This window comes from Symphalangus syndactylus, chromosome 22, assembly GCF_028878055.3.
Source record: "Symphalangus syndactylus isolate Jambi chromosome 22, NHGRI_mSymSyn1-v2.1_pri, whole genome shotgun sequence".
In the NCBI taxonomy this organism is placed as follows: domain Eukaryota; kingdom Metazoa; phylum Chordata; class Mammalia; order Primates; family Hylobatidae; genus Symphalangus; species Symphalangus syndactylus.
This window is the reverse complement of record NC_072444.2, coordinates 43,758,812-43,783,421: the sequence shown is the minus strand read 5'-3', so window position 1 is coordinate 43,783,421 and position 24,610 is coordinate 43,758,812. Positions and strand designations below refer to the sequence as shown.

The 24,610-nt window shown below is 38.3% G+C and overlaps 1 protein-coding gene and 1 non-coding gene across 2 annotated transcripts in view; one reads left to right on the top strand and one right to left on the bottom strand.

The window, feature by feature from the left end:
- MAP3K2 (mitogen-activated protein kinase kinase kinase 2) overlaps window positions 1-24,610 on the bottom strand; it is a 101,830-nt gene that overhangs the window by 9,141 nt on the left and 68,079 nt on the right. Inside the window, exons 6-16 of the mRNA XM_055262109.2 lie at window positions 23,053-23,166; window positions 22,588-22,675; window positions 19,346-19,476; window positions 18,072-18,151; window positions 16,531-16,598; window positions 16,260-16,352; window positions 14,202-14,408; window positions 10,351-10,499; window positions 9,825-9,956; window positions 6,959-7,088; window positions 721-898 (exon numbers count right to left, since the gene is read on the bottom strand). Coding sequence (XP_055118084.1) covers window positions 721-898; window positions 6,959-7,088; window positions 9,825-9,956; window positions 10,351-10,499; window positions 14,202-14,408; window positions 16,260-16,352; window positions 16,531-16,598; window positions 18,072-18,151; window positions 19,346-19,476; window positions 22,588-22,675; window positions 23,053-23,166 — 1,370 coding nt within the window. The remainder of the gene's footprint in view (window positions 1-720; window positions 899-6,958; window positions 7,089-9,824; window positions 9,957-10,350; window positions 10,500-14,201; window positions 14,409-16,259; window positions 16,353-16,530; window positions 16,599-18,071; window positions 18,152-19,345; window positions 19,477-22,587; window positions 22,676-23,052; window positions 23,167-24,610) is intronic.
- LOC129472813 (U6 spliceosomal RNA) lies at window positions 9,079-9,186 on the top strand. The gene has a single exon (XR_008654084.1). It is a non-coding gene; the product is annotated as a U6 spliceosomal RNA (small nuclear RNA).

The following is a 24,610-nucleotide window of genomic DNA, read 5'->3' as shown; positions in this document are numbered from 1 at the left end:
TAGAAAATGAGAAACAGGCATTAAGTCCATATATATTTAAATATGACTTAATTTCAAGTTCAGAGTTTCATTAAAAAGTTCCAATTTCGTAAAACTGTAAACATAAAAATCAATTAAAATAAACAAATTTAATGACTATCACTTAATTCAAACGGTTGGGCAAAGAACATTATTCATCTTATTATTTTTGTTTTATATAATTTCTAACCTGACATTAAAAATAATTTTTGTCTTTATCTTACAAAGAATGTAAGCATTAGAAATCAATTGCCTTCAGGTGCCTAAAATGAATGTCTATTAAAGTCTTTTCTGGGTGGGAAGTAGAAAATGGCTATTTCATGTTCTAACTTAAAATTATAAAAGAATTAAAGATTAAATGAATTATAAGACACTGACAACAAAGATGAAGTACTTTTAAAGGTCTTTAGACAAAGTAACTGTTTATTTATTTACTTCTGTAATAGCAAAAAGCTTTTTAATGCTGAGGTTTGCTCACGACAAAATCCTTCCTAAAGAATGGAGGACAGGTTCAAGGATTCTAAATATCTGGTCAATTATAAACCTCAATAAGGCACAATTAATATAGTGTTAATCTTTGCAATTCTTACGTCCTATTTTGAAAGTACAAAAGATCATTTACATCTGCCTCAGTAATTCAATCCCAGGTGGAAATACATAGGCGGCAGATGGTTTTCAAGCAAACTTCACATCAAAACCTACCAGATGTCTGCTTTTCTTCCATAGCCTTCTCCACTGATGACTTCAGGGCTCATCCAGTATGGTGTGCCCGTGACAGACTTCATTCCTGTCCCTGAGAGACAGATGGTCTGAAGCCGTTTGCTGGCCCCAAAATCTCCTAGTTTGACGTTGCCTGTTGAATCTCGCAGGATATTTGCGCCTAAAAATAAGACATTGCCTCATTTCATTAATTTTATTGGCAGTCTGGAATATAGCATAAAAGAACAATGGCAGAGAATTACTTCATAGACTCTTCGATTTGTCCCCAAAGTTAGGCTGCTTTTCATCTTCAGGCAGTAACGGGCATAATGCTAGTCACACAGGTGGTGCTCATTAAGGATGTGCTGCAAGAACACTACATTTTTAGGTCAGCTGTGTGTTTAGGACCTAGGACGTTTCTACTGAAAAGGACTGGTGCAGGTTGGAGGTGAGGGTGAAGAGGAGGAGAAAGGGGAAAAGGGCTAAGAATGAAGCTCAGTGAAGGACCAAGAAAGCCCCCAGTTTCTCCGTCACAAAGCAAGAAGCCCATGGCTGAAGCTTATTTCCCTGAGAAGCCAGCCTTTTCTCAGAAACTTCTTAGGGACCTTCAGAACAAAAGCATTTTCCCCCTCTATTACTTAAATTTAGTTACCTTATATTTTAGAGTTTTCTTAATATTGAATCTTGCTTTATATTAATTTTACTTCTCAATTTCTAATATTTTAAATGTCTGATAGGCAGGCTTTGAGCTTTTCATTTAAAATTTCATTAGCTTTTATAATAAACTTTTTAGATAGCTTCAGATTTACAGAATTATTGCAAAGATAGTATAGAGAGTTCCCATATACCCCCACACCCAGTTTCTCTATTACTAATATCTTAGTATGGTACATTTGCCACAATTAATAAACCAATACTGAAATATTATTAACCAAGTTCATACTCTGCTTAGATTTCCTCAGTTTTTCCCTAATATCCTTTTTCTGGATCCAGGATCCTAACCAGGATCCCACACCATACTTAGTCATCATGTCCCCTCAGGCTCCTCTTAGGTGGGATACTTTCTCAAATTTTCCTTGTTTTTGATGACCATGACATTTCTGAGGAGTACTGGGGTCAGGTTTTTGTAGGATGCCCCTCAATTAGGATTTGTCTCATGTTCTCATAACGGGGGTTGTAAGTTTTTTGGAGGAAGACCACAGGTAAACTGCCATTCTCATCATATGATATTAAAGGCACATACTGTCAACATCATTGTTGATGCTGACCTTGATCACCTGGCTTGAGATAGTGTTTGTCAGGTTCTCCACTGTAAAGTCATTCTCCCCCACCCTTTCCGTACTTTGGAAGAAATTCGCCACGCACAGCCCACAATTAAGGAGTAAGGAGTTATGCTCCAGGCTGAGTAGCTAATAAATTATCTGGAGTTACGCGGCAGAAGAGATTTGTCTCCCCTCTCCCACATATTTAGTAAATCATTCATTTACATCACTATGAACATAGATATTTGTTTTATACACTGGGTTATAATCCAGTACTACTTTATTCGCCTGCAATTTATCAGTTTCAGCCACTGGAATTCTTTCCACTGGCTCTGTGTCTGTTTGCCATACCCCCATCATTGCATCCTTGCTTTTGTTTTGGAGCACTTTCTTGCTTTCTGGCATTTGAAGATGCTCCAGGCTCATCTTGTATATTTCCTGCACCAGTCCTAGAATCAGCCATTTCTCAAGGAGGCCTGGTTCCTTTTAGTGGAGAATGGTATTAAAAAAACAAGATATCGGCCAGGTGCAGTGACACACACCTGTAATCCTAGCACTTTGGGAGGCAAAGGCGGGTGGATCGCTAGAGCTCAGGAATTCAAGGCCAGCCTAAGCAACATGGTGAAACACCATCTCTACAAAAAAACACAAAAAAATTAGCTGGGCATAGTAGCGTGTGCCTGCAGTCCCAGCTACTTGGGGGCTGAGGCTGGAGGATCGCTTAAGCCCAGAGGGCTGAGGTTGCAGTGAACTGAGATCATGCCACTGCACTCCCGCCTGGGTGATAAAGTGAGACCCTGTCTCAAAAAAACAAAAACAAAAAACCAAGCTATGGGCACTAGGCTCACTTGTTTTTTATTCTCTATTTTCACTCTTATCATTTTAAAAACTCTGTATTTTTTCTGGGATTATAAATCTAGTTTCTGTCTTTTATAAATCATTTCTCTTCTCATTTTTTCCCACATAACCCTCATTACTTTGGACCTTCTCATTTTTAACTTTTTCTTTACCTATTCTTAAATAAGCCATTTATTTTATTATCTAATTTTAAAATTGTACTTCAATTCTTATTTTTAACTCTTCCATAACCTTAACCATATTTTATATTACAAAGAGATTCATTTTCTTGGTTTCTCTTACCCTTTTCTTAAAAAATGGTCTCTAAGAAGGAGACTGAATAGTGGAGAAAAGCTACCTTACAGACTGGAGAGGATAAAGAGACCCCACCCCTGTCACGGGGCTTCTGTACCTGTCTTTCTGTTCTCCCAGCAAATTCCCCAGTCTAGTCAATGATGGTTCCCTAAAGCCTCTCTCCAGAGGAGAGTCCAGGGTCCATTCTTTGCACACCTTAAGCATAAACATGCCATGACATTAGTGATCTTCTAAAAGAGCACTGTCTAACATTTCGTACCATCCAGTACTTTAAGAAGGAATGTCAAAAAAGCCACCATCTCTAGAATACTTAACCAGTGGAAGGACAACAAAGCCCATGTTTTACTGGCTACAAGCAGGGCTCTGATAGGGGAAGGAACAGTCCAAGGCAGGTCATAGACAGGGGAAAGCTGTCTCTGGGGCGGAATCACCAATGTTGAACCAATGCTTATCCACAAGAAGGGCTGAGGAGAAAACGGGTAGCCAGGCTCCAACAGAAGTTTCTAAAAACTTACTTTGGAGGTGTTAAAAATAAGTTATTAAGGAGACTTTTCAGACATACACAAAGGTACAGCAGCATGCGCAGCCATCACCCAGCCTCAACATCCATCTGGACAATCCTGCCCCAGCCATACTGCCAACCACTCCCCCTCCCCTCTCTAGGATTTGAAGCATATTCAAGATGTCATGATCAACAAATGGTTCAGTATATATCTTTCAAAGATAAGGACTCTTATCACACCCAAGAGGATGAACAATAACTTCTTAATATTACCAAATATATAGTCAGTGTTCAATTTGTTACATTAAAAAAAACTAGAATCCAAATGAAGTCCATACATTGGGAGTCACTGATAAATCTTCTAAGTCTTTCCTAAAGTTCCCTCCAATCTCCTTTTCTTTTTTCTTTGCAACTTATGAAGAAACTAAGTTGTTTCCCTATAGCTTTCTCATGGTCTAGATTTTGCTGACTGCATCCCAAAAAATCATTTTAACACACTCATCTGTCCTACATGTATATTACATAATTCTGTAACCGAATTTGGAGGTGTGATCAGATTCAGGTTCAATTTCTGGGGGACTGAGGAACAAAACTAGATAGATGATGCTGTATTCTAGACAGTCTCTATTTAAGTGATATCAGCAGCTATTAATGTTTAATGCAATATCTGTTCATTATTCTTTCTTCACTTGTTAGCCAAAATACTTCTATGAAGATAAGTTTCCTTTCATCCATTATTTGGTCTTCAGTGGTCTAGTTTGTAAAACAAACAGAACAAAAACAAAGGCAGAAGAGAGCAACTAGTTTTTGAAATAGTGAGTTGGTTCCCCAGCAATATAATCAATTCATTTTCATCCTAGGTTTCATTATGACTTCATGGGTCTAAATTGAAAACCAATCAACTATCTTCCTTTTCTCTTACGATTTAAAAGTTGCTCATGGAAATTTGAGAAATACAGAGAAAGTATATAGGAGCTTGGCAACATAGCAATACCCTATCTCTACAAAAAAAAAAAAAAAATTTAATTAACTGGGCATGGTGGTGTGTGCCTGTAGTCTCAGCTACTCGGGAGGCTGAGGTGAATGGACTGCTTGAGCTCAAGAGGTTGAAGCTTCAGTGAGCCATGACAGCACCACTGCACTCTAGCCTGGGTGACAGAGGGAGACCCTGACTCAAAATAAAAAAACAAACAAAGGCCGGGCACGGTGGCTCACACCTGCAATCCCAGCACTTTGGGAGGCCGAGGCAGGTGGATCACCTGAGGTTGCGAGTCGAGACCAGCCTGACCAACGTGGAGAAACCCCGTCTCTACTAAAAATACAAAATTAGCTGGGTGTGATGGCACATGCTGGTAATCCCAGCTCCTAGGGAGGCTGAGGCAGGAGAATCACTTGAACCCAGGGTGGGGGTGGAGGTTGTGGTGAGCCGAGATCTCCCCATTGCACTCCAGCCCTGGGCAACAAGAGTGAAACTCCATCTTAAAAAAAAAATAAAAACGACCATCACTCATCCTGCCACTTGATGATAACCATCATCAATCATATGGAAATTTTCCTTCTAGGTCATACTTGAATTTTACAAACTTAAGACCATATTGCACATCTAATTTTATATTTTATTCTCTTATCAATATATTTGCCCTATTCTTTAAAATCAGCTTACTTCCAACCTCCTCTTTTGACCAGGATGGCTCATCACTTCTGGCAAAGTTTGAAGAAGATCCACTCAGCAGGTAGCTCCCTCAGTTCCTTTGCCTTGCCTCATTATGAGGGCTAACGAGAAGCTGGCTTGAATGGACAGTATTCCTAACTGAATAACTTCTCTATGAGGTTCTTCAAGCTATCAGGTTTCGTACTTAACAACTGAGGTCTGCCTAAGATGCATAGAGCATGAGCAATGTCCCCATCTTTTCAGACTTACTCTAAGTCCTATTCTAGTATATGTGATCCGGCTTTGGCATTCTGCATTCTACTCCATCACCAGGAACTGGTTAGGAATGTTCTTGTTGGTCTAAATATGGCCATAATTAGGGTGTGCCACACCTCAAAGGGGAAGTGAAAGCCTGAGAACTCATAAGAGTCCCCAGCAAGACCAATGAGTAATATCTTTATACACGCAAACATAAACGTGTACACACACATATTTACAGTAACACATTGCTTAATGATGGGGATGCATTCTGAAAAATGCATTGTTAGGCAATTTTGTCATTATGCAAACATCATAGAGTGTATTTACACAAACCTAAATGGTATAGCCTACTACACACCTAGTCTATATAGTACAGCCACTGTTGTAAATGTGGTCCATAATGATGTGGAAACATCATTATGTGGCACACGACTGTTTATTTATTAACAGATGGGGTCTCGCTACATTACCCAGGCTGGACTTGAACTCCTGGGTTCAAGCAATCCTCCTGCCTCAGCCTCCCAGATAGCTGGGACTACAGTCATTGACCATCATGCTGCTATTCATTATTTTTATTGATTGATTTATAAAGTGATGTCTAAATTTGGGGCCACAACCTACCTTTACAGGACCAAACCTCCAGGTATGTTTTGTAGTATAGACTTTGAAGCATTCTTAAATTGCACCTATCCCCACCATTTGCTTTTGTGTGACTTTATGCATTTACCTACATCCTTTATCCCTGCAAACAGTTGAGTTTTTGAGTTTTAAAGTCAGTTTGACATAGTTGGAGTTCATCAAAGCTCAGTTTGGGGCTCTTTTCTTCGCTTCTCTTCATTCTTTCCCTAGGTAGTGACATCCATTCCTCCAAGTTTAAATTTGATCTCCAGATAAAGTATGTCATCAGAGCTAACTTTTAAGTGCTTTTTAGGTATCAGGCCCTATTTTAAGCATATTGCATGCATTAACTCATTTACTCCTTACAAGAATCCTATGAGCTGGATACTATTATCTCCATCATTTAAGAATGAGGAACTAAGAGACTGAGTAACTTGTCCAAGGCCACACAGTGTAGATAAAGCCCAAATGTGAATCAGGCCATCTGGCAGCAGGGATCCTACTCTTAGCCAATCTATCCTAATATCTATGCAATATGTATGAAAACATGATCTCACTTGTATGGTCTCTTAAACTTTACTGATTCTGCATGCCCCCACAGTAGAGCTACCCATTTGTGGAGACAGGACTGGTGTGATAGAACACTGACAGAGTCCACAAGAAAGCAAGAGAACTGTTTCCCTGTAGTATTTCAGAGATAGATGAATTAATGTTAAATGTCTTATCCACATCACTTGTTTCATTCACATTCACAAAGAACTGTGTACTTAAAATAGAAAATACCTTATTACTTACCTTTGATATCTCTATGGACAATCATATTACTGTGCAAATAATGGACACCCTCCAGAATCTGACGGGTGTATTTCCTAGTCACATTCTCAGTAAGAGCGCCATATGCTTTTAATTGGTCCTTAATTGAACCCTAGGAGAAAAGAAAACAACAATAAAAACTACTGTATATGGTTTGAAATGAAAACTGCTATTAAATCTTTATCGGTAAAGAGGGCAGAAATTCTCATCTCACTCATCTAAGCATGTCCTACTTGAATTTTATTTATTTTGTTCTTATTCTGTTTTTAAAGTATTTTATTGACATCTGCTGATTTTCTCAGGAAAAGGAATGGGTATAACTAGAAAGAACAGAGATTTTAAAGTTTTTTCTTTATATACTCAACACTCAAGTTTGAAACATGAGAACATACACAAAAGGAGAACCGATTTTCTCAAGTGTTTTTTAGGGCAGGATAAGGTGCCATCTCTGAGAAAGCTGAATCAGTCTGAAGTGAGGAATAGGTATTTGAATTTTGAAGACTTCTCTAGTGATTCCAATGTACCAGTTTGATTAATAATCCCTTCAAAAGACAGAAATAAAATGCTTCTTGAGGGACAAATCTCTTTTTTGACAGGAAAATACATCCAAATGTTTCTGCTTTTCCTTGAATTTTAGTAAACGGTGTACTCTGTCATATGAAAGTAAATCCTTGGATTTTACAGATTGAACCATTTGTCCTTTCCACTGTTTATGAGCCATCCTTGGAGGGAGAGCATTTTGCAATTCTGTGGACCCAAACTTGCAAATACACATACGGAAAGCAGCAAGTGTGCCCAGTCAACTACTCACACCTACAGTTCAGCGTGGCTTGTTCAGTCTACTGTGTCTCTACTTGTAGTATTATACAGAATAGGCCAGGCACAGGGGCTCACGCCTGTAATCCCAGCACTTTGGGAGGCTGAGGAAGGCAGATCATCTGAGGTCAGGAGTTCAAGATCAGCCTGGCCAACAGGGTGAAACCTCATCTCTACTAAAAATACAAAAATTAGCCAGGCATCAGCTGGGTGTGGTGGCTCATGCTTGTAATCCCATCACTTTGGGAAGCTGAGGCAGGCAGATCACCTGAGGTCAGGAGTTTGAGACCAGCCTAGCCAACATGGTGAAACCCCGTCTCTACTAAAAATAGAAAAAATTAGTTGGGCGTGGTGGCAGGTGCCTGTAACCCAGCTACTCAGGAGGCTGAAGCAGGAGAATTGATTTAATTCGGGAGGCGGGGGTTGCAGTAAGCCGAGATCACCGCACTCCAGTCTAGGCACTCCAGTCTAGGCAACAAAGCAAGACTCCTTCTCAAAAAAAAAAATTATAGCCAGGAGCAATGGCTCATGCCTGCAATCCCAGCACACTGGGAGGCCGAGGCAAGCGGATCACCTGAGGTCAGGAGTTTGAGACCAGCCTGGCCAACATGGTGAAACCCTGTCTCTATTAAAAATACAAAAATTAGATGGGTGTGTTGGCGTGCGCCTGTAATCCCAGCTACACAGGAGTTGAGGCAGGAGAATTGCTTGAACCCTGGAGATGGAGGTTGCAGTGAGCTGAGATCGTGCGATTGCCCAGCCTGGGCAACAAGAGCGAAACTCCATCTCAAAAATAAATAAAAATTATGGAAATGCATGTATTTTTAAATGAGTAAACATATTAATCACCACCTTGAAAATCATTAATAGCAGATGTACTCTATATAATGAAAGATGTCACGAATCACATTTTATAACTCGTAATGAAACTACAGACTCTAGTGATGACTATCAATCAGTGCTAAAAACATTAGGTGGATGGCTGAAAAGGAACAGGCTATTCCTATGTGCCACTACTATACCTCATATTACTTTCTGGTGTGCAGGAAAAAACAAAACTTTACAATGTAGGAATCAATATGTCAATCACCCTCATCTAATGGTAGGTCTTTGCATTGCTGCAGTGGAATAACCAGAAATTGGCTCCTGATAGGATGCAACATAAAGTACACAGCTTCATCTATGATGTATCAGATAAAAAAGGTTGAATGTGAATCTAATTTAGACCTTAGATCTAACTTGGAGTTTATAGTAAAAAAGGGATAAAGAAACAAATTAAAATCCGCATGCTCATTTCGGCAGCACATATACTAAAATTAGAACGATACAGAGAAGATTAGCACAGCCCCTGCGCAAGGATGACATGCAAAATTTGTGAAGCATTCCATATGACTAAAATTATAAAAAATTTAAAACAAAAAAACAAAATCCGCAAGAATGCAACTAGAGAAATCCATGAGACTTTTTTTTTTTTGCAAATTCTTCCAGATCCTGAGAGTGAAGACTCTTAACAGGCTATCCTCCTCTCTTTGTCAAATCTCTATCATGTACAAACTGACTGCTCTAGATAGTAATCCTAGCACTTTGGGAGGCCAAGGCAGAAGAATCACTTGGACTCAGGAGTTTGAAACCAGCCTAGGTAACAGAGTGAGACCTTGTCTCTGTTTCTTTTTAAGAATTACAAAAATTGTTTAAGGAGAGATAATTAAGGGGCATAACAATTAAATGTATGTACAGACTGGAACTTGGTGTGAACTTATCAGCTATAAAGGGCATTTTGGGCATTTAAGGAAATCTGAAGATGGACTGCTAAGATGTCTGTAACCTACTTTAGAATATTTTATCATTAATGAGTTAAAAAATACAAAGACAGATGAAGAGGAAAGAAAATACTACTCAGCTCTAATTTAAAACTCTTCCAAAATGTCCTTAACTAGGGTTAACATTTTATAATCTACATTTTTGTTGTTTTTCTTTCATTAACTAAAATTTTAAATAGAATGTGTATTTTCAAAAAGATGTACTAACTTACCCCTGGCATATATTCCATAAATATGGAAAGTGTTTTTTCCTGGGGATCCCTCAAACAGCCATAATACTGAACAATTCGCTCATGTAGCAAGTTTTTCAGCAACTGAATTTCACACTCAAGTGCATTTACTTCCTGAAAGAGAGAATTCATTGTTAAGTCTTCAACAATGTCAGTAAAAGCAAAAAAATCTAACTTCATGGACCATCAAGGTGATTTCATTCTGAAAATTTTAGTTCCCAAGTAATAAACTTCTGAAAGTCTCTAACCAATAACTTTTTAAACAGTCCTTGATGATATGCTAAAGCAACACTGAATCAGATTAGGATTATAATGGAAGTACTAAAAAAGAAAAATCCGTATTAAAGAGCAGACAAACATATCTAATCTGTTTTACAAATAACTTATACTAAAGAAAACTGCATTTTCTTATGCTTCTTATTTAGAATGGAAGGGGCTTAATGTTAAAAAATAATAATAAATAAAGTTTCTTATAATGTGACAAAGTAATTTGTGCAGTGATTTTTACCTTGCTGGTCTCAGGACTATCGGGATCAAATTGAACTTGCTTAACAGCCAATTCTCTTCCTGTATCAACATCATAACAGAGGTAGACCCTTCCAAAGGCTCCTTGGCCAAGCAGTTTGCCCAATCTCCAGTTGGTCGGAGCTCGAGGTGCTGAAAAAGAACACTTTCTTAAAGTGAAATATCAAACAGCACACAAATAAATGGTTAATAACTAAATGAGCATACTGCATTAGTGACATCCTTCATTGAATGTACTTGGATATAAGGAAAAATTATGATTATCCAAATTCACAGTTATCATCTCTCAAAATTTTCTCTTTCGTCAATTTTCTACAAATCCTAAACCAAAAAGAGATTCATATCCCGAGACTCATTTTTTTCTGAACTTGTTTTCCTAATTACACATGTGATAGCATTTTTCTTTCACTCAATCTAAGATGCCAAAGACTGTAAGATGCACCATTTCTAATTTTCACTGCAGTAATATTTGTACTTAGTTTTTCAGCCTCCACCTACAATGTAGAAAGCTGGAAAGAGTATCACTCCCATCCAAACAAGAGAAATCTGGGTTATCTACAAAATTTAACTTTTGTTGAACACATATCAAAAAACTAAGATTGCACGGCAACCAACTAACCTGAAATCTAAGGAAAACGTGGTACCTCCAAGGAGAGACAGAACAGAAGCACTGGCTCACTTGTGGCAAAGCACAGAGAAAGACCCACACAAGCAAGGAAGAATTCACCTCCATTTTAAACAAATGTGGGCTGGCATGAGAGTACTGAACCCTTGGGAGATCTAGACACAGGTGAGCTCACACCTGCTCTAAGTCTTTTCTGTGGACCTCTACCATGCACTCACAGGAGCAGGAGACACCAGGGAAAGCCTCCCTTGGTGGTCAAGACCTGGAGAAGGGGAATGGCCCACTGTTGTGGGAAATGCAGAAAGCCCTTCCAAACCCTTCTCCCCTAAGAAACAAGAGCCCTCAGCTGCTGGAGAAAGCAGCAAACCCTGTCACCCCTGTGTTACAGTTAAAAGACCCACTGAGGCTAGGGGAATGCAAAAGAAAAAAAAAAAAAACACCCTACCCCTGAGAGAGAGGCTGGAAACCTTCTGTGACCCTGATCATTAGAGCACTCCTACTCCTGGAAGATGGGCAAGCCCATCTCTGAGAACTGAGGAGATAAAGCCTGCCTAAGACTGAAGCTGGGTAGGACAACACAGAACCCTCTATTCTGCTTCCCCTATCCTAGGCTGGCAAGTAGCAGCAATCCACTACTGAGAGCACGATAAGGCCAGAGAGATCCTCCCTGAGAAGTAGGTACAAAAGAAAGGCCAACGCTGGGCGCAGTGGCTCACACCTGTAATCCTAGCACTTTGGGAGGCCGAGGCAGGCAGATCACCTGAGGTCAGGAGTTTAAGACCAGCCTGGCCAATGTGGTGAAGAAACCCCATCTCTACTAAAAATACAAAAAAAAAAAAAAAAAAGAAAAATAGCCAGGTGTGGTGGCAGATGCCTGCAATCCCAGCTACTCGGGAGGCTGATGTGGGAGAATCGCTTGAACCCAGGAAGGGGAGGTTGCAGTGAGCTGAGATCGCGTCACTGTACTCCAACCTGGGCAACAAGAGTGAAACTCCATCTCAAAAAAAAAAAAAAAAAAAAAAAAAAAAGAAGAAGCTGATGGAGCAGGACCATTGAGAAAATCCCTTTAGGAAACCAGCACAAGGTAATTAGAAGAATTTAAAGTCAGTGGTGCACAGAGACCATGACAACAACAAAATCCAAACCCAGCTCAACTCCTAACTAGACTGATTGACTCAGCTCCTCACAGTAACGGCCTAGCAGAAGAAGAGCTGTGCCTATTTCCAGGCATACATTCTATTTACCTCCTCCCTTATCCTATACATGATATCTGGCAATCAATGTAAAATGATAAGACACAAAAAAGCAACCCTTCCAAAAAAAATCAAAAGAGAAAGCAATTAATACAACCAGACTCAGGAGGTTCAGATGGGAAATTTAAAATAACTATGACTAACATGTTGAAGGTTCTAATGGAAAAGGTAGACAACATGCATGAATAGATGGTGAACAGAGCAATGGAAACTACAGGAATGAGTCCCATGAAAATGCATGAAATAAAAAACAATGACAGAAATTAAGAATTCCTTCAACAGGATCATAAATAGATGCAACAAGGCTGAGGAAAGAATCAGTGAACCTGAAAATAGATCAGTGGTGAGGGAGAGAGGGAGACGGAGGGTGAGGGAGAGAGAAAGAGAGAACAGAGGTATGAGACAGTATAAAATAGTCTAGTGTATAGGTAATAGGAATCCCAAAAGAAAAAGGAAGAATGAGACAGAAAAAATACTTGGAGAGGTAACAACTGAGAACTTTTCACAGACAAACTATAAACATAATAAACTGAAAGAACACCAGCTGGGAACCCTACACAAATATACCTAGACACATCATATTCACACCGTAGAAAATCAAAGACAAAATCTTGAAAGCAGCTGGGACAGCTGCGGGGGAAGAAAGCATATTACATATGGAGGAACAAAGATAAGAATTATAGCAGATTTCTCTTCAGGCAGTATATAAGCCAGAAGACAATGGGACAATAGCTTTAAAGTGCTAGAAAGGCCAGGTGCAGTGGCTCACACCTGTAATCCCAGCACTTTGGGAGGTTGAGGCAGGTGGATCAGCTTAAGCCCAAGAGTTCAAGACCAGCCTGGGCAACACAGCAAAACCCTGTCTCTACAAAAAATACAAAAATTATCTGGGCATGGTGGTGCATGCCTGTAGTGCCAGATACTTGGGAGTTTGAAGTGGGAGGATTGCTTGAGCCCAGGAGGCAGAAGTTGCAATGAGTTGAGATTACACCATGACCGGAGTGACAGAGTGAGATCCTGTTTCAAAAATGAAGGAGAAATAGACTTTTTTCAAACAAACAAAAGCAGAATGAACTCATTACCAGCACGCCTATATTACAAGAAAGGTTAAAATGCAGTTTTTCAGGCAGAAGGAATTTGACACCCAATAGATCTTGGATCTGTCTTTATATAGATTTTGGATATATACAAAGATCTATAAAAATGAATAGACTGAAGGTATATATAAAAGACATTTTTCTCTTATTTTTAATCACTTCAAAAGATAGCTGTCTAAAGCAAATATAACAGCTATATAGCATGGGGTCAATATGGATATAAAAGTAAACTATGACACACTAGCACACAAAAAGAGGAATTCAGAGTATGCAAATAGTGCTGCCATAAACATCTTTGAACATGAATCTTTGTATGCACTGCTTACATAGTAAGGTCTGAATGCTTTGCAATCCAGCCTGAGTTACCACTGTAGGCCTATTCCCACTATTTCAAGTAAAATACTCCCACATCAACCAAAAATTGAACTATTCCCCATTTTTAGATGATGTTATGGCCTCTTGCACATTATCTCCTCAGCTGGTGATTTCTACTCACATTTAAATGGTATACAATAATTATTTCTCCATATATCATCTATCCCATTTGATTGTGTCTTGGAGATTATGTTTGAAATCTCAGTGGTAGGCATTCAACAAGGATATGTGGAATGAATGGATAAAGAATGACTAGCTGGTAATAATTTTCCTAATACAAGTGAAGAACAGAATTATCTAAAGTAATTAGCAGTGATACCATGCTTATACCTGACATTCCAACCACCTTTAGAAACACCATTATTACCTTTTTTGAGTATTTCATCTGACCCCAAAAACTCACTTAGTATTTATTCCTTTTAATACTATAAAATTCTGCAAAGGTTCTACTCTACATTTCACTATGCCAAGTTCTATTACTTACAACGGCTGGGTGGGCTGATGTCCATTACGGTCAAAGTAGGATTGTCTATGTCACTTCCCCTTCTTCTTATTCGACTATCATCATACTCTGGGGTAAAGATACTGCTTCCACTACTAGTGCTTAAGGAGTGATCAGTAGGACTGAAACTCACAGGAGACCGTAAGCTGGTCCCCTGGGTCCTTCTAGCTCTTGGAAAAGTTTTACGACCTACAAAATGAAGAGAGAATGACCTTATACCTTTTATTAATATGTTATACTTTTAAAGTATTGAAAATTTGTAATGTAGAGAATAGAAATTTGTCCTGTGACTAGGCTAAGAAACTGAAATAGCAATGATTGGGTGGGAAAAAATAAACAGGATCTGAATACAAATTCAAATAATCTCTTATGATAAAACATGTATGAGTGTGCACACACACACATACACACACAAATCATAAAAAGGAACCTCCTCATCACTTCTGGATAAAAAGGAGAAAAAAAATTTACTCTCATTTCCAATAATGATTTTAAAATCTAAAACAAAGATGCAAAAGTTCATAGGTAGTAATTTTCTTCTTTTCTTTTTGAGATGGAGTTTCACTCTTGTTGCCCAGGCTGGAGTGCAGTGGTACAATCTCGGCTCACTGCAACCTCCGCCTCCAGGGTTCAAGCGATTCTCCTGTCTCAGCCTCCCAAGTAGCTGGGATTACAGGCGCCCATCACCATGCCCAGCTAACTTTTTGTATTTTTAGTAGAGACTGGGTTTCATCACATTGGCCAGGCTGGTCTCGTACTCCTGACCTCAGGTGATCCACCCGCCTCAGCCTCCCAAAGTGCTGGGATTACAGGCATGAGCCACTGCACCTGGCCAGTAATTTTTTTTCTTAAAGGGATGATATAAGTATCAATCTCATCTTCAAGGAGTAATTTTCTAATATCATTTAAAAATTACTCCTTTTGGATGGGTGCAGTGGCTCATGCCTGTAATCCCAGCACTTTGGGAGGCCAAGGTACGCAGATCACTTGAGCCCAGGAGTTCGAGACCAGCCTGGGCAACATGGCAAAACCCCATCTCTACTAAAAATACAAAAATTAGGCCGGGCACGGTGGCTCACGCCTGTAATCCTAATACTTTGGGAGGCCGAGGCAAGTGGATCACTGGAGATCACGAGTTTTGAGACGAGCCTGGCCAACATGGCAAAACCCTGTCTCTACTAAAAATACAAAAATTAGCCAGGTGTGGTGGCGGGCACCTGTAATCCCAGCTACTTGGGAGGCTGAGGCAGGAGAATCCCTTCAACCCAGGGGGCAGAGGCTGCAGTGAGCTCAAATCATGCCACTGCACTCTGGCCTGGGAGAAAGAGCAAGACCCCGTCTCAAAAAAAAAATTAGCCAGGCATGGTGGCGTGCACCTATAATCACAGCTACTAGGGAGGCTGAGGCAGGAGAATCGCTTGAACCCAGGAGGTGGAGGGTGCAGTGAGCAGAGACCATGCCACTGCACTCCAGCCTGGGTGACAGAGTGAGACTCTGTCTCGGGAAAAAAAAAAAAAGAAAGAAAGAAAATTACTCCTTTTTGGCCAAGTGCAGTGGCTCACACCTGTAATCCCAGCACTTTGGGAGGCTGAGGCAGGAGGACTGCTTGAGCCCAAGACTTCAAGACCAGCCTGGGCAACATGGTGGGACACTGTCTCTACAAAAAAAATTTTTTTAATTAGCTGGGTGTGATGGCAAATGCCTGTAATGGCACACACCTGAACTCAGGAAGCCGAGGCAGGAAGATCACTTGAGCCCAGGAATTTGAAGTTACAGTGAGCTAAGATCAAGCCACAGCACTCCCGCCTGGGCAACAAAACCTTGTCTCTTAAAACAAAAAATTATTACTTTTCTTTTAAGGGATAGCCAAGTCTTACAAGTTGACATAAAGCCAAAATGCCCATTATACTTTTGTTATAACACAATTCCTCATATTTTTCTAATAGTATTACACAAATATGAGGTTTTAAACAATTTTTGTATTTATTTTTGTTGTTGAGATTTTTAACTATTCTTGTGGTCTAATTGCTAGAAACTTACCATCATTATACTCTTGATGATGATATGAAACATGATACCTTCTTGGATATGTTCCTCCTTTTCCAAATTTCTCAAAGATAGGGTTATCATAGTCTGTTAAGACATATAATATGGTTATCTTTTATTTCAAAAAACAGTTAAATATTTCTAATGATGAAAAACACATTTATAAATTTTTATTTGACTTTTCAAAAATCTCCCCTCTCCCTCCCAGCCAAAATATTATCCAATGACATAAACATTTAAACATTTAGAATTTATAAAGTCTAACCTGAAAATTCCTGATGATTATCCGGGTAGCTCTGTGCCCTAGGCATTCGTGATTTGGGATAGCTCTCTCTATAAAGAAAAAATGTTACATTAAGTTTACAGAAAGAACGTAAGACATTAAAAAAAAATCTTTAAGCAATATCTATCTATCTGTGCCTCTCTGCATGTGTTTGTGTAAAGGAGCTCACTTTGAAAGGTTAGCATAACTAAAAAGAAAAACTACACTTACCTGGTACATGTAGGCAAAGAGCACGGCTTTTAAAATTAACCTTACAGTACAGTGGAAGAATGACGTATTTTGGAATCATAGGTGTTTCTAAGCACTGTGTTTCAATCCAAGCTCTGCCACTTAACTATGTAACCTTGGCAAATCACCCTTCTGCATCAACAAAAAAGATAATTTCCAACTAATCAAGTGTATATAAGTAAGGTGTCCAGGATGGTGTTTTGCAAATGGCAAGTACTCAAATATATAGCTTTTTCGTTACTACTTCCCTAAATTTCTTAAATGTCTACCTTAAGGTAGACGTTGACACAGAAATTTCATATACATGGATAAAAGAAACTTAAATGTGCATTCCCACACAGTATTAGTTATTTTTTCAGAATTTGCTTTCATAAAGCGCAATTCCAGAGGATTACCAAGAATACTGTCCTATTGAGACCAGGAGGGGGAGCACTTGTAACAAAAAATTCACATTTTGCAACTTTATCCTGCTCATACGCCTGAACAGCTTTTTCACAAAAGTACTTAAATTTTTGCCTACATGTACCAATGTGGCATAGTGGGCTACAATTACCAAGAATTTAAATTATTTCTAATTTGGTGCCAGAATGAACATAATCCTGAACAGGTGAAATAACTCAGGAAATTTACAAAACCAAACATTAATGTAAAAGTTGATAGCACTTTTCACAAACACAGTTTTAAAAGTAAATGTACATAAATTCTAAATTTGATTTGCCTTCAAACACACAATTTTGACAAGCAGGAATACTCAAACTATTATAATCAGATTTCATTTTAACTAACAAAGATACTGAGTCCCATGAGGTAAAGCGATTTATCCATACTGTGCAAAAATTCATCTGCCATCATCATACACAAGTCCCAACTCTATTCCTCTGAATGTAGCACAAAAAAGTTACTGATAATTCAACATGCTATCTGTATGAATATTTACCCATATCTATTAAAAAAGAAAAACTACAATAAGCTGAGCATGGTGGCTCATATGTGTAATCCCAGCGCTTTAGGAGGCCAAGGCAGGAGGTTCGCTTGAGCCCAGGAGTTCGAGATCAGCCTGGGTAACAAAGTGAGACCCCCATCTCTACAAACGATACAAATAAATTAGCCAGATGTGGTATTAATAGCAAATGCCTTTGGTCCTAGCTCCTCGGGGGTCGGAGGTGGGAGGACTGATGGAGCCCAGGAGGTCAAGGCTGCAGTAAGCCACATTCATGCCACTGCGCTCCAGCCTGGTTGACAGCAAAACTCTGTCTCAAATAAACAAACCCTCCAAAAACTACGATAAACATTACCCATCCAAAGGACTATCAAGTGATGGACAACTTCCTGAGCCAGAATTTTCAGGGCTGCTTAAAGATAATGGATCCAGCATCTAGGAAAAAAAAGGAGTTCCACCATGATTCAATTTGATATAACCAAAAGTTGCTTATTTAAAAAAACCTGCCTTAATTAGACATACTTCATGTAACATAAAATTCACCCATTTAAAGTATACAAGTCAAGGCTTTTAGAATACTGAGAGTTGTGTAACCCTCACTCACAATTTTAGAACAATTCCATACTCAATAGTGGTCACTCTCCAGAGTTACTCATTTTCAAATGTCCCTTGTAAGCAAGCCACGACTTCAAAATTTCCTAAGAGAAAAATATTCTTTCTCTATAGACTACTGACTAAATAATTAAAAGCTACAATATTTCACACTATTTTGCTTACTGAAAACTGAACAATGGCCCCACCCAAACTGAGACTAATGATACTATGACTATTACATTATTAGAAAATGTAAACTACTATAATAGTGTGAACATACAATGCAATGCAATGTTAAGGGAATAACAGCAACTCATGAAAACATTTTAATACTATAAAATTGAAGTATTTTTTAAATGTTTCAGAAAGTTCACAAACCTCAGTTTCACAAAGGTAAATATTTGTAGTTTCTTTTTTTTTTTTTTTTTGAGATGGAGTCTCACTCTTTCACCCAGGCCAGAGTGCAGTGGCACAATCTCAGCTCACTGCAAGCTCCACCTCCTGGGTTCACACCATTCTCCTGCCTCGGCCTCCCAAGTAGCTGGGACTACAGGCGCCTGCCACCACGCCCAGCTAATTTTTCTGTATTTTTAGTAGAGACAGGGTTTCACCGTGTTAGCCAGGATGGTCTCGATCTCCTGACCTTGTGATCCGCCTGCCTTGGCCTCCCAAAGTGCTGGGATTACAGGCGTGAGCCACCGCGCCCGGCACATTTGTAGTTTCATTCTGTCTTTCAAATGTTTGAAAAAAAAATCTGGCTGTTAATCCCAGGATTACAAAGCAAATGCATTATCATTCATTCACTCTCATTCATTCACTTATTGAGCCATATAAAACCAGCTATATTCCAGCTTTCTTTATACAGGCACATGTAAATTAATGGGCATTTTCCTATATTTTTTCTATTTTTTTCAGTTAAGAAGATATGCAATTAGAGAAGAGATAATACACACACACACCCAGTTACCTGCCAAATCACACTGACCCTGACAACATCTCTTTAAATTAAATTTAAAAAATCAAACTTTTGCTTACTTGGTCCATGCTCTCTGGAATGAACTCTCCTTCACTGTTGATACTAGTGAATGACCCATTCCGGGCAACCTGGTGTAATTCATCTGGAATGTATCCTGGGGGAGGAGAACTTCTATCTCTACTAGTAGGACCTCAGGGAAGAAAAATAATGTAATTTATAATTATAGGCAAGGGAATTAAGTTTTGTTTTAAATAGGCTACATTTCTGAATTATATCCAATAATAATTTCAGCAAAAGAAAATTCAGTTTTTATTAAAACTTATCAGAACATTCATTTGTAAATCTTCAAATGGTTTTATAACCTTTGTAAATTACTACCCTATCATAATTATTAACCTCACCATAATATTCATTTATACTTACTAGCTGGTATGGTATTCTGAATGCTGATGGGATGATAATACAAGATAGATTTCTGGCATTAAGACAGTTTATTTAAGTAATCACATTTCTTATGAGACAATAACCCACTTTATTTTACTTGGTTCTGTGGAAATGATGCTATATTTATTAGTACAGTGTCTCACCTTTCCTCATAGTTTTTTGAAATTAAACTATGTGAGCATTTAAGTTCTGGTCCAATTTAAAGCAAGAAAGGTATTAGCCTTATGTAAAGGAGTCATTGTGAGTATATGCATTTGTTAGTGAGACAGGGAGGAAAAAGAGAGCAAAATTATTACCAAGACATGTGCATAAAAGAGAGTACTGTCTACACTTGTCTGTAAAATGATTAGGAGCTCAATTTGAGTCATGATTGATTTAGGCTTCATAACAACTGTAGCCACAATAATATTGGTCCCTAATATTTTTATTCCTTCCATATACCCGTGCTTACAAAAGAAGATCAATATAGTCAATTACTAAAAGGAGATAGGACAAAAAAAAAAAAGCTATGAAAATTTTGTCTCCTTATTTGACAACCCATTTTTCACAGTAATGTGTATACCAACACACTCTTGGTTGAGACCTGTTTATGAGCATACACTCCTAACCTAAAGGAGTTTTTCCTCTATCACCCTTTTATAAAAACAATTAAAGAGAATAACTGCCAATATATAAGAAAAACAGATAATGGTCATATCTAGCAAAGCCATTCCAAGTTTAAAGCAGTGCCAATAAAAGACCACTAATTCTATACTTTATGATTTCCAATTTCTTCTTATGCTGGCACTGACGTCAAACAAGAATATTTATTAGAATAAGACTGAGGTATTCAGTGTAATTTTAATTCAAAATATATTTAAAATGTCAATTTAACTAGTACATTTAGCTTGTTTTGTCTAATGCAACTAAAGTGAATTAGAGCTGGGCACTGTGGCTCACGCCTGTAATCCCAGCACTCTGGGAGGCCAAGGTGGGTGGATCACATGAGGTCACGAGTTCGAGACCAATCTGGCCAACATGCTGAAACCCCATCTCTACTAAAAATATAAAAATTAGCCAGGCATGGTGGCGGGCGCTTGTAATCTCAGTTATTCGGGAGGCTGAGACAGGAGAATCACTTGAACCCAGGAGGCAGCAGTTACAGTTAGCCGAGATCACGCCACTGTACTCCAGCCTGGGTGACGGAGTGAGACACTGTCTCAAAAAATGAAATAAAATAAAGTGAATTAGCAATTTTTTTAAAAATGACAAGTACTGTAATGTGATAAGAAATGGGGATAAAGGAAGAAATGTACAATGAACATCTGAGCTTTGTACAATGTACAAAATGTACAAATGTACAATGAGCTTTCTGGTTTGAAAAGTAAAATGTACAAGTGTTCTCTCAATTTAATGCTACAACAATCCCATAATTTAAAGATGAAGACACATTTACTGGTCTCAGGTTCATCCGAGAGCTGGAATTTGAATTTGGGTATTTCAAATGTTCTTTCACCAAATTTTAAAACTATATCGAAATATATCTGAATGAAAAGGACAAGCCATTTGTATTTTGCTTGTGTATCACCTCTGCTGCTCGCATTTCCGCATTCCTGAAACCCAAAGTAGGACTTATTTAAGACAGACACTTAGAAGAGAATGGTCATAAAATAGCTTCTTCTGGGGACCAAAAGAGAACATGAATAATGTCTATTTTTTCGGTGGTTCACATGCCAATTCAATTTTTTCTTTGATTATCAACAATCCTTTTCTGTTACCAATCTTTTTTAGATTCCCAACCACATTTCTTTTTCTTCCTCTTTAACTTTTCTCTTTTAAATCCGCCCCTCATACATGTTTTCATGCCATCTTTAATGGCCATACTCACTGCCCTCTCTGAAAGAACATTTACACCAGCGGTTTTTGGAAACAATGTAATGCTTTTATCAAATAAAAATGTAGATTATCAACGTTTTATACAAATTGAAGAACAGACAGAATGGGGAGTTGAGAGTACCTGTGTCCAACTCATGTTGCACGAATAAAGACTCCTTAAAAAACAGCATGCAAGATCTTTATTTCTTTATATCATAATCTTAATTATAACAATAAATTAATGGCAAATGAAAATGAATACTAATAAAGTAATAATAAAGCATAATATAAAAATTCTTAGTATCTTTATTTTGACAGCATTCTTGGCAATCACTAAAACCCTAGAGAAAGGCTTGTGAATTTACAGTCTATTAATTTTAATATATTATAATTACTTCCTTTAATTTTTTCCTCCATTCTATTTGTACAATTAAAACCTCTTTTTTTTTTTTTTGAGATGGAGTCTAGCTTTGTCGCCAGGCTCTCGGAGTGCAGTGGCACACTCTCGGCTCACTGCAACCTCCGCCTCCCGGGTTCAAGCAATCCTCTTGCCTCAGCCTCCTGAGTAGCTGGGACTATAGGCATGCACCACCACGCCCAGCTAATTTTTGTAATTTTAGTACAGATGGGGTTTCACCATGTTGGCTAGGATGGTCTCGATCTCTTGACCTTGTGATCTGCCCGCCTTGGCCTCCCAAAGTGCTGGGATTACAGGCATGAGCTACCACGCCCAGCCTAAAAACCTCTTTAAAGTTTTATTTGAATTTGTTAACATTAAAATACCCTGAGTATATAAACAAAGAATTTAAATTGGAGATTACTAATCCTGTAAACTTGAATTTCCAAGGGACATCAAATATTAGAGTGTATTTAAATTAAATTACAGGAAGTAGAGAAATAGAGTATTATTTATCAGGAATATGTTTAGGTGCCACATTACATTAAAGGATGGAGAAGAAATTGAGAAATCATTCATTTCATAATTCAGACACCAGTTTCTTACCTATTATAGAAAGCCGTTTTTTCCTCTCTGCTCCAAATACTGTATTATCCAAATCTTCTAGTGATGGCAATGGTTCTAAATTAGTAGCCTACAAAGGAGAAAAGACAGTTAATGCTATTCTTCCTCCTTGGGGCTTTAAACAGAATCCTCTCCCCTACCAAGTACAAACCATTTTATACTGTTTGTGAGCCTTAATCAAATCCTCCACTCTTTGAAATTTTAATTCTAACATAATTCTAAGTTGTCAGTTTCTATTAGCTTCGTATGTACAACATATTATACTTATTTATAACTATGACTGTGGTTTTTGAGGAGCAAGGATATTAAAGTATAGTAATTAAAGGATGTAAGTTTACATTTAATAATAATGAAAATATTGCAATGATTATAGAATATGTTTCATATGTTAACTTTTACAAGCCTAAGTCCTATAATTCTTACTGAAAAAAATATCCCAAATCATACCTGTGTACTTCCATTTATTACAAGTAATATCTTGAGGCTCTTCATATGAATACTACGATCCAGCAGTTCCACAGCTTTGTCCAAGTCATCTTGAGTAGTTAATGGAATTACCAACTAAAAACAAACATAAGGAATCATGCAGCTATCTCACCAGGTCAAGTTATTCCATGAGCATCTCCACTACTAAGGAATTACAAATGTCAAAATACCTTGCTCTTTGATTTGTTACTATGATCAAAGTCTGAATGTGTATGTGTAGATTGTTTTGCCCTCCTCATTCTACCGCCACTAAAATCTTAGAATGAACATGTATGTTTTTAAATTTTTCTTTATTAATCATTACATTCTTCTAGAAAATAACATTTAAAGATTAATTTTCTAGGATATTTCCATAATATTGCTAAATTTAAGTTATAGTATGTTCGCCCCTAAAAAGCATGAAGGAGTACAAAGACCATGTGAAATAAAGGTACTACTTTTCTTCTGTATAGATGAAACTCAGTTCTTTTTTCAATAGTAACCACAAATTTGCACTCTCAGCTGGTGTGCTCTTCAACATACCAACATCCTGAGCACCTGCTATGGAGGACAGCTGCCACGGAGGGGTACCGCTAGTAACATATCCGCAATCTACAGCCCACCTAGAGTTCTTCTCTCTGAGCCTGGTGACCTGACCACTATACCCTAAAACAAATAAGCTAATGAATTAACTATTCCATAGTAAACCCTGAATGTGGAATCTGCTTTCATTAGTCCTCTCATGCAGCAGATGTTACAGAGGACAAAAGCACCTAAGAGGTCTATGAGAAAAAGTGTAATTCATACAATTTAAGAAAATAAAAATATGTTTTTTTTTTAAAAAAAAAAAGTCAATTTAGTAACTTAAGAAGACTCTGTCAACTTCAAAGTATATTCCATTTCATTGAAGGAGGAACAGAATAAAAACAAGCAAACATATTCTGAACTAGTTAACCTGCTCTACTGAGCACAATATATGAGCCATTCAAATGCAAGGCTGAATTAATTTGGGGTCTCCACAGTATAAATTCTTTGAAGACAAGGACCCCCTATACCAGCAATGAGCAAAGAGCAGACAACCCGGTAAATGCTGTTTAATAAATCTCACAGTGGTAAAAGCTCCATCTGAACCCAAACCCACTAGCTGGTATGGTGTGTGTTCATTCTGCAGACTTCTTTGTGAAAAAAGTCCTTGGGGTTTTTGATTTTTTGTTTTGAAATGGAGTCTCACTGTCATTCAGGCTGGAGTACAGTGGCAATCTCAGCTCACTGCAACCTGCCTCCTGGGTTCAAGTGATTCTACTGCCTCAGCCTCCCCAGTAGCTGGGTTTACAGGCATGCACCATCATGCGTGGCTAACTTTTGTATTTTTAGCCGAGACAAGGTTTCACCATGTTGGCCAGACTGGTCTCAAACTCCTGACCTCAAATTATCTGCCCGCCTGGGCCTTCCAAAGTGCTAGGATTACAGGCGTGAGCCACCGTGCCCAGCCAAAAAAGTCCTTGTTATAAGAAAGGCTGCCAAACACGAATATAAAGAA